Below are 11,373 nucleotides of genomic sequence, written 5' to 3' on the forward strand. Positions count from 1 at the left end.
ACATTATTAAGTAGCTTCTTAAGAAGGAGACACCGTTGACAGAGAGGATGAAGAGTCTCCTCCTCCTCCTCACCTCCTTCCCGGCCAGCCTCTCCCTCAGCGCCTGGTTCTCCCGGCGGAGGCGCTCGTTCTCCTGCTGCGCCTCCCGGAGCTGACCCTCCAGGTTCTGCAGGTACTCCTTCTTCTTCTTCCTGGACTGGCACGCCGACTCCCGGTTCTTTATCATCCGCTGCTGCCGCTTCATCACCTTCATCTGGAGGAGGAGGAGGAGGAGGAGGAAGAGGAAGAGGAAGAGAAGAAAGTAGACAGGGAGGAGCGGGAGGAGGAGGAGAAAGAGGAATAAGGGATGGAAAAGCCCAGAGAAATATTTGAATGTTTCTAAAACGTTCTTCAGGTCAACGAGCTGTGAAGCCACCAGTCCTAAAGATGGCCGACGAGCCAGAAGATGAACATGATTTATATTAAACGTTAATTATGAGCATAGACTTTCTGATTCTAACGCATCTAAAAACGTATCGAGTTTCTCTGTATAATAATAATAAAGACATTTAAATGGAGCTTTTCTTCCTTATTTACTTTCTCCTTCTATCCGCTTTTCCCTTCATATCACTCTTTTCTTTCCATCCCTCCTTCTTTCCTTCCCTTCTTCTTTTTCTTTCCATCATCCCACCTTGATTGATTCCTTTCCTTTCTATCTTCTGTCTGTCCTTTGTTCCTTTCCATCCTTCCTATCATTCCTTCCATCTGTTTTTCCTTTCTTTATATTCTTTCTTGTCCTCTCCATCTTTCCTTTCTTTCCACCCTCTCCTTCATTGATTCATTTTCTTTCTTTCCATCCTTCCTTCCTTCCTTCCTCCTTCTATCCGTTTTTCCCTTTCTTTATGTCTCTCCTTTATTCTTTTTTGTCCTTTCCTTCATCTCGTCTTTCCCTTCTTTCCTTTTCTTCTCCCTTCATTTTGTCTTTCCTTTCTTTCCATCCATCCTTCCTTCTTTCCTTTCCTCCTCCCTTCATGTGGACGGCCTGGTCCTTTCCTTTCCTCCACCGACCTGCTGCAGGCGGTTCCTCATGACCTCATTATTCATGACTTCATTATTAAGAAACGATCCAACATGGCCGACGGTTCCTTCACTCACGTCGATGTCGTTGGAGTGGTTGCCGGGTAACGGCGCCGCCGCCGTCGTGGCCGGCACGATGGGCTTGCTGGTGGGCGGAGCCGTGGGGCCGGAGCAGTGCTGAGGCATGCTGGGAGATACGGGCTCCATCTTCACGACGGCCGGAGCCGAGCCGAGACAGACGGACGGAGACAAGACGACTGGAGGAGGAGGAGGGAGAAGAGGAGGAAGAGGAAGAGGGGGAAGAGGAAGAAGAGGGGGAAGAGGAACAAGCAGAGAGACGGGTCGTCAGTTCTCAGATCCTTTGAGGTTTAAAAGAATCGTCATGAAACACAAACGCTCCTCACCGGCTCGGTTCTGGTCCAGAGGGGGGAGGCCCTGCAGGATGAGGGTCTGGGTCTGGGGGACGCACAGCGGTCTGGGCTGGATGGGAGGCTTGGTGCTCAGGATGGAGCCGGCCTTCAGCGAGGCCGAACCCGGCAGAGCTTCAAGAAAAGACATGTATGTAGACATGTATACGGTATAAAGACATGTTGATAACTATTTATACGGTATAAAGACATGTTGACAACTATTTATACGGCAAGAAAACATGTTGACAACTATTTATACGGTATAAAGACATGTTAACAACTATATATATATATATATATATATATATACATACATACATACATACATACATACATACATACATACATACACACACACACACACATACATAGAGCATAAAAACATGTTCATAACTATTTATACGGCATAAAAATATGTTAAAACTTGTGTTTTCGGTTACAAATACTTCAAGTACAACGGGTTTAGCTTGATGTACTTGTTTTCTCCCGTCTGAACCCACCGGCCTGCGTCTGCATTCCACTGATGACCGCGGGCGTCTGCATGGCCGTCTGCAGCTGCAGCTTGGGCACGGCTGACGTTGCCACGGTGATCTCCAAGGAGCCCAGCGGAGGCGACAGCACGTCTCCGTACATGTAGGGAGGAGTGGGAGGGTTCTCTCCCTTCACGGAGATCTGGACGGAGGTTAGAAACACGTTCTCAAGCAGTGGAAACCAGGACTTTATTCTTTATAGTCGACGTATCCGGTATATTTTCACATTAAAAGCCCTTTCAGGAGGCTTTTAATGTGAAAAAACATCCAGATGGAACTGATTCTATGTGTCCCATTTAAATATACGTTAACGTGAATGTTCTGCATGAGCCACACGGTGTAAAGTAAAGCGACACAAAGACAAAGACACCTGTCAGGTTAAAACACACCTGAGGGTCCGGGGACAGCGAAGAGCAGTCGGAGCCGAGCGAGGAGGCCGGAGACGGAGGCTCGGCTTTCACCTTGAACACTGGACACACAAACAGGTTAATACACACCTGTGTGCGCGCACGTGTGTGTGTGTGTGTGTGTGTGTGTGTGTGTGTGTGTGTGTGTGTGTGTGTGTGTAACTTACACATTTCCACTGGTAGCGGCCGTGTGATCGTCATCTCACTCTTCATCACGGGGGCTTCCCCTTCAGAGAGAAGACAGAAACATCAAGTTGAGCTTTTAACATGTTAATAACTATTTATACGGCATGAAACCATGTTAATAACTATTTCTACGGCATGAAACCATGTTAATAACTATTTCTACGGCATGAAACCATGTTAATAACTATTTATACGGCATGAAACCATGTTAATAACTATTTATACGGCAAAGAAACCATGTTAATAACTATTTATACGGCATGAAACCATGTTAATAACTATTTATACGGCATGAAACCATGTTAATAACTATTTATACGGCATGAAACCATGTTAATAACTATTTATACGGCAAAGAAACATGTTAATAACTATTTATACGCCATTAAAACATGTTAATAACTATTTATACGGCATTAAAACATGTTAATAACTATTTACACGGCAAAGAAACATGTTAATAACTATTTACACGGCATAAAAACATGTTAATAACTATTTATATGGCATAAAAACATGTTAATAACTATTTATACGGCACAAAACCATGTTAATAACTATTTATACACCATTAAAACATGTTAATAACTATTTATACGGCAAAGAAACATGTTAATAACTATTTATACGCCATTAAAACATGTTATTAACTACTTATACGGCATGAAACCATGTTAATAACTATTTATACGGCACAAAACCATGTTAATAACTATTTATACGCCATTAAAACATGTCAATAACTATTTATACGGCAAAGAAACATGTTAATAACTATTTATACGGCATTAAAACATGTTAATAACTATTTATATGGCATAAAAACATGTTAATAACTATTTATATGGCATAAAAACATGTTAATAACTATTTATACGGCACAAAACCATGTTAATAACTATTTATACGCCATTAAAACATGTTAATAACTATTTATATGGCATAAAAACTATTTATACGGCATAAAAACCTCCATAAAGTTGCTTCTGAAGGATTTATTCTGAAGATAAACTGAGCCTTTACATTTTGTTTTACAATAAATTCATAAGATGTATTAAAGTGCTGCAAAAGGTGTTAAGGTGAAGCGTTGCAGGTGTGTACAGGTGTCCCCCCTCCCGTACCTGTGAGAAGGTTATCGTCAAGGTGTTGCCACGGCGACGTGGGGTTGTCAGGGTCGAGGGTGAGCACGAGGTCATTGTCAAACTGTGAGAGGGAGGAAGAGGAAGAAGACGAAGAGATGGTGGAAAGTTAGGCCAAACAACAGCTGAATTAGTCAGTGAGAGTGAGTGAGTGAGTGTGAGTGTGTGTGTGTGTGTCTAGTTTTTTTTGTCTCCGTACCGCCGGTTCGAATTTCACCCCACGGCCGACGTCGACGTCCTCGCCCTCCTCCATGCTCTCACACTGGTAGAGGCAGGCATCTGGGGAGAGACACCAGAGACTAGCTTAGCATCGTCCAGCATGTCAATACAGAGTAGGAATTAGCATCGTCCTGCATGTTAATACAGAGTAGTAATTAGCTTTAGCATCGTCCTGCATGTTAATACAGAGTAGGAATTAGCATCGTCCTGCATGTTAATACAGAGTAGTGATTAGCTTTAGCATCGTCCTGCATGTTAATACAGAGTAGTAATTAGCATTAGCATCGTCCTGCATGTTAATGCAAAGTAGGAATTAGCATTAGCATCGTCCAGTATGTTAATAGGCTGTAGGAATTAGCATTAGCATCGTCCAGCTAGCATATTCATTATAATTATTATTGTTAGAGGTTTCTCTGACATTTTTCTCTTTAACGTCTCAAGAAGAGAAAGCAAGAAGTATAAATACAACATTTATAGAAGTGAATCAGAAACTAATAAACAGCTACGAATAAATCACAACATTGAGGAGCATTTATTTTCTCAAATAATTACTAAATTGTTTTGTTTGCTCTATAATGTCAAAAGAAAATGTAACCGGGAGAAATCTACCCAGATCAGATTAAATGTCATTGACGACTAAATGCGAGACTTATTGTCAAAACTCAAAATGTATTCAGTTTAACTTCACAGAAGACGAAGAGAAGCCGGAGCCAGTGAATTGTTGCTTTAAAAAAACATATTAAAAACTAGTAATCTATCAAAAGATTAATATTAATGAATTTCATAATTGTTGCTGCTCTTCATTATTGATTAAGCAGCTGCAAAAGGCCTCGTCTCGGAGAAAAAAATATAATAATTATGATTCATCCGTTTAAAGAATAAGTAAAAAAGGCTAAAACATGTTATTTTCTTGTTGTTTTACATTATTGATTATTGATCGTCGCAACACATTTTAATCCGTGCTACACAAACCTGATCTGAACTTCTTTAAGCCGAGTTTAAAACATTAAAAAGGGTTTTATTCACATTTTCATGAAGAAAACAATGAATTGACGACTTCAATGAGAACAACAACAGACTAAACCAGGGGTCGGCATGCGGCTCTTCAGCCCCTCTGGTGCGGCTCCCTGAGGCTTTGACAAAAATAAATAAAGATATCTTTATTTATTTTTCCCTGTGGACAATCTTCCAAAGGGAACACCTCTTATCTTGGAGTTCGGGGTGATACTGTGACACTGAAAAAAAAGAGTTTTGATTTAGTTTTTAACTAAAAATGCGTCACATCCTGTCACGCCGCTGTCAAGCGTCTTTCCCTGCAGGTGGCTACTCGTGATATGCAGAGCCCCGCCCTCAGTAAATGGTCAACGGATAATAATAAAAAAGAAGTCACGGCTAAAAATACAGAGTTTAATTCTGCGCGGACGTATTAATTTGCTTTCACTGCCAACGATGCTGCTGACCTGTCTGCTCGATATGTGGCGAGAAATTATTAGTAATTCTAGAACAAGCACACAGCATTTTCTGAAATGTATCAAACGATATGCCTTTTAAATGGAAACGCAGTAGTGTGGACATGGCCTATTTATTTCAGAGTTATTTTATTTAAATAATAAGTTATAACATGAAAACCATACTAGCATTCTAGGTGCAGTGGGCTGCGGTGAAGAGGAGCATCTGCAGGTTCAGTGTCTTGCTAAAGGACATTTCAACATGCACACTGAGGAGGACGGTATGAACCTACTCCCTCGTGGTCACAGGACGGCCGCTCTATCCCATGAGCCACGCACATGAGGAGGGGTCAAGATGTGTGTTCAACTGACCTCAATGTAGCCGACACACGACTGTTTTTCTTTCTCTCCTCTTGATAGTTATAACAGGTAAAATAGCAATACAATGTCAAGAATTGTCTTTATTCTTCTTCTATAATTTCCTGAATACAACAAACAATAGTTTTTGTATATATATATATTATGACTATATATACAACTTTATAAGCTATGATATCAAATAGCTTTTGTGTATCCAGACGATCTTTATTTGGTGGAAAATAGGGCAAAATGGCTCTTTGGATAGGAAAGGTTTCTGACCCCTGGACTAAATGAATAATACGTTTCAGATCTATTGATGTTTACAACAAATGAGGCGATCAGTTCATTCCTCAATTACTCGGCTTCACAGCTGATTCGTTTCCGGTCGTTCTTGCAGTAAAACCAGCTCCTCGAAGTTCATGGCCTTTATGTTTTTCCTGAATATTTTCTCATATTTGAGGCGAAGTGATGACGTGACTTTAAACAAACCAGACGAGAGTTTCTCGTGACCTCGCCTGACAGCAAGGTCCCGCCAGGCTTTACGACCCGGACTTTGAGAACAAACACCGGGAAGTATTGATCCACAGCAGGATCAGGATATTAATATCAGAATGTATTTAAATATATGCATTAGATGTGCCTGCACTATATTAGGAATATTATGAATGCAAGTATTTATGATTGTATCCATGTCAAACATTATCTGAAATGTAGTTTTCTTTTTGAACAAAGCAAATAATTCAATCCGTAATAATTAACTAACAGATGACACAAAAACTGAATCTTAGACGCTGCAAATTAATAAAATAAATATTGTAGAAAAGAAAATACATCACATGAAAAGTATTTTATGATGAAAAAAAAGGATTTTGTGGAAGGTATCAACTGTTTTTTCTTCTAATTATCTTCAGTGTTCTTTATATTAAATGTCTTGTGTTTTCCGTCTCGCTTCATCCGTTCTCTCGCAGAGATCAATAAAGTTTCATCTAATCTGTTCTGATCGAGTTTATCGACTGATGGAGAAGAAGAAGAAGAAGTCTCCTGTTAAATGTACAAACAAAACAGTAAAGACACGAGTCAGCAGCAGCTGGAGGACATATTTCACTTCTGTCTGCCTCTAATTGGTTCTCACGCAATAATAACAACAACAACATCAATTGTTATTACATAATTAAAAGGATAAATATGATACGGCTCCCGGGATGAGATTTAATGGGTTCTGAACACAATAAATAATTCATCATCATCACTTATCTTATATTATTCATCATCAATTCTCTTGATAAAATTATCTCTTTTTTAAATCAGCGAGTTCACCAGTATCTCTTTATTTTATAGGATTTAGTTTAATGCGACATAAATACCCATAATCCCTCACTTATGAGGGACAATCTTTGTGTATAAAGCGTACTTATACACACAGTTTGTACAGACAAACTATTATTATAACAAAACAAACATCCTATTATGCAAACATTTAGTGTCCTTAAATAAAACAAGCAGCTTCTTATGTATACTGCCGTCTACATTATGTATATTGATCTACAGTATATATTGAATACTTTATTTTTAGTGTATATTCTACATACAAAGATATCTAGAATATAAATATATCTCTCTTTTGACGTGTATGTACTGTCTCTGTGACACACCTGATGCTGTAAGACAATCTTTGTGTATAAAGTGTACTTATACACACAGTGTGTACTGAGCAGATTGTGTGTATAGTGTATTTAAAACCCTTGTTGTTTCATTCTAAGCTGTATTTGTGTATTTCTGTATTTGTGTACTTAAGGGGGCACTTTTCTGTCTGGATGCTCAACTGCATCTGGTCTCATTAACTTAAACATCTACCTGGTAGATTCATAATAAAAAAACATTACATGTATTAAAAACAAGCAGTGAATTGCCCAAAGTACATTCAGAAAAGTGCTTTTTATTAAAGATGTCGCCCAGAATAACACCTTTTACAATCTACATATATACACACACACATATGTATACAAATACATATATATACACACACACACACACGTATACAAATACATATATACACACACACACACACGTATACAAATACATATATACACACACACACACACACACACACACGTATACAAATACATATATACACACACACACACACACACACATGTATACAAATACATATATACACACACACACACACACACACACATGTATACAAATACACACACACACACACACACACACACACACATGTATACAAATACATATACACACACACACACACATACATGTATACAAATACATATACACACATATATATATATATATATATACACACATATATATATATATATATATATATATATATATATATATATATATAGACAGATAGAGAAATAAAGAGAAGCATGGTGTTTTTTTAAAACGTGTGACGTCACGCTTTCCTCCACCAGAAGACAAACTGACACATCCGGGGTCTTCCGCTGACTGAGGAAGCGTAATAAACACACGCGCACGCGCACACACACCCACCGCGTGCAGCTCACGTAACGTTAGCTTATTTTCTCGAAATAAAACGTGACGAAGAGGAAGCGCGCGTGAACTCACCCCAGTCCGCGCTCGTGAGCAGGTTATCGGCGAAGAAGCGCGTGTCCAGGTCCGAGAGCAGATCCGCACTCATCGCCACAAAGGCGTCCGGAGAGCGGGCAGATGGGTGACAACAGCGGGCTAAACACGCACAATATGGCCGCTAGCTTTAGCATTAAGGTTCCCGGGTGATGCCGAGCATTAGATACATGTATAGGTCGCGGTGAAGTTGTATTCCCTGCGTCGGAAAAGTGATATTTAATCCGTTTGAGTTGATTAATCGTCTCTTCCTCTTCGCTTCGCATATGACAGACAAGGAAACGAGTTTTTTTTCCTCCTCCAGGAAAGTCTCCGCCCATTTGAAACGGAGCAGCCAATGAGAAACGAAGGAGGGTGGGATTTGACCACGCGGGGAACCAATGAGATGAGTCACTGAGCGCCGTCGTGAAGGGTGATTTGGATCAATCGCAACAGCGCGTTTTGATGGACAGGAACAACCACCAATAGACGCGAAGGAATTCCGGGCCCTCCGCGTTGAATTGACAGGCGCGCTGGCCAATCACGGCTCATCAGCAAAAAAACAACAACAACGGGGTTTTCGTTGACTGAAAGTAACACTGCATTATTCCACACTACACACCAGATAACACAGATGACGACTGACACAAATATACATCATGCTTATTAATAAATGACTAACATTTGACATTTTGAATAATAATAATGAGATAGCTCCTGAGGGTCACACGAGGACAAGCTGAAGCATGGCGGCTGGAGAGCTGCTGCACTGAAAACCCCCTAAATTATTCATGCAAATGACCTTAACACACGTCACCTTTAGTTCTTGGTGCACGTATTCTCCTTTTATTGTTGAAAAAGAAGGAACATGAGTGCATTTTCCAAAATGTTCATAAATTAAATAAACCAGCCCCTTCCATAATGGTGTATTTGTGTTACTTGAGAATTAACTGCTTTTAATGCGTTATTTCAGTGTATTAAATGAAAAATAAACCTCTGGAACAATCAAAAGTAAAGAAAGATGAACAGATCAGCTCAGGATGTGGGCCAAACATATAAAACTACACACAAAAAATGCATGTTTTTGCAAAAATATGGACGCATTCAGCGTATAGTTCTGGTTTGAATCAAACTGCAGCAGCTAGGGGTTTTTTTCTTCTTCTCATATCTCCTTTTCTAAACTTCTTGTTGACTGTTTGCCACATTATTGAAGGCATTACCATGTTGTCTGGACCTGAGCGTCACGTTTCCCAACAGAAAACATTTGCATGAGTCTCATCCGCGCCCGCTTCTCACTTTCAGTCGTTTGATACGACCGAAACCGAATGTGCAGCCAGAATTTGAACACTTTATATTCACAAAGCCACTTGTTGAAAGATTTCTTTCATAGAAGAATAAGCACCATTGTGATATTTACATTAATAACTTGAGGGTTTTCTAACCACCTGCAACTTAAGTAAACATTCACTCAGTGACTTCTTATTCAATCTGGAAAAGCCTTTGTCTTTTCAACAATAAAGGAGCAAAACATTTACTTCAACTGTGAATAAAATGAGAGAACTCGGTTGTGAAGTTCTCAGATGACACTGACGTCATCGACCGGATTACAAACAACATTCAGACTTCATGGAGACAAGAAATCTACAACCGGCAGTAAAGCCAAAGAAAATGAATAAGAAAGCTCATTGTTAACTTTAACTGAGGAGCAATGGAAAGCATCCTGATGGGAAACATCACAGAGTGTGTTGGGATGATGACGACTCTCAGCAGGAGACTAAACGCAGTCAGGTGATCATTGGTACCACCTACAGCTTCTCTCGTCTGACTCTGACTTTAATTCAGCCTCCACATGTGATCTCGTCTTTGGGACTTCAACCTGCATTGTGTTGTGCAGCCCTGTGGTACAACGACCACAGAAATAACCTGTAACTTGTTTCCTTGTACAACAAAACAACAACAACTATCAGTCCTGTCCGATCGGCCATCGGCATCCAGGGAAATAACATGCGATCATCTCTAAAAGTTGTATTTGCTGTCCTCTTCCGTTTGAACTCAACGTCATCGACGATGAAAAGAACCACCACGCCACGCGCTTCCTGTTCTGGTCTTCAATAAAGGAAGGAACTGACGGTCCTGCATCAGTTCAGCCGCGTGAAGACGAGGATGAAGATCTGCAGCTGCCTGCTGGCGTTGGTTCTGGGCTGCAGCGTCTCTGCAGGTAAGAACCTTCCACATCATCACTTCACTCTTTTTAGTGGTTATTCTTCCACTGGCTTACATCCGGAAACTCAACATATTTAATAACACATGAAGCACATGCAGTCTGCAGTATAGTAGGAGGTCCTGTGTCAGTGACGTCAAATATAGTTGACTTATAAAGCAAAAACAACAACTGACACGATCATATGCAACGTATACCTCACTGCATTTAACAGGGGAACGGGAAATGTCTTATTTGTTGTAATTTATGTTTCTGTTGCAGAAATAATCCATGAAAGAGTCGAGGAAAAGGCCTCAGTCTCTCTCCGTTGTCCTCACTCTGTGGAGGGCAAGGTGATGTGGAGCAGAGAGATTGATGGAAGTAAAGTTAACATACTGACAACTGGTGACCAGGACAGGAAATACATTGATGACCCGCAGAGACGATTGAGTTCCCAGGCAGATAAAACACTGTTGATCAGGAGAGTTACCGTCTCCGACTCTGGAAGATACTTCTGTAACCGTGAAGCTGTGGAGCTGACCGTGATCCCAACAGGTAACAATAACTAATAAGGTTGTTCCTCTTCCTGTTTCAGCTTCACGTCTCTGAGCTAAAAGTTTGTTAAATATTGTCACATTCATGAATTTGTACATTTCTAATGAACACACGTTTTTTACCTTTAACTTGGACTCATTTCATATTTACGTCTCGGTTCTCCAGCTGAGACGCTTTTTGGTGTACTTCTGCATTTCAGGGTATTGTTTTAAGTTGGACATTTTATTTTTATACACACTTTCACTAGAAAATAAGTACAAATGAAATCTCC

At 40.1% G+C, this 11,373-nt stretch overlaps 1 protein-coding gene across 1 annotated transcript in view; it reads right to left on the reverse strand.

Annotated features, from left to right (window-relative positions):
- atf6b (activating transcription factor 6 beta) overlaps positions 1-8,423 on the reverse strand; it is a gene marked incomplete at its 5' end in the record, with an annotated part of 13,038 nt that extends 4,615 nt beyond the window's left edge. Inside the window, 9 exon segments of the mRNA XM_079232144.1 lie at positions 74-253; positions 1,135-1,313; positions 1,461-1,598; positions 1,967-2,138; positions 2,386-2,465; positions 2,571-2,630; positions 3,711-3,792; positions 3,928-4,007; positions 8,351-8,423. Coding sequence (XP_079088270.1) covers positions 74-253; positions 1,135-1,313; positions 1,461-1,598; positions 1,967-2,138; positions 2,386-2,465; positions 2,571-2,630; positions 3,711-3,792; positions 3,928-4,007; positions 8,351-8,423 — 1,044 coding nt within the window.
- Between the last annotated feature and the right edge of the window lie 2,950 nt (positions 8,424-11,373).

The sequence above is a fragment of the Taurulus bubalis genome (genome assembly GCF_910589615.1).
Source record: "Taurulus bubalis genome assembly, chromosome: 16".
NCBI lineage: Eukaryota > Metazoa > Chordata > Actinopteri > Perciformes > Cottidae > Taurulus > Taurulus bubalis.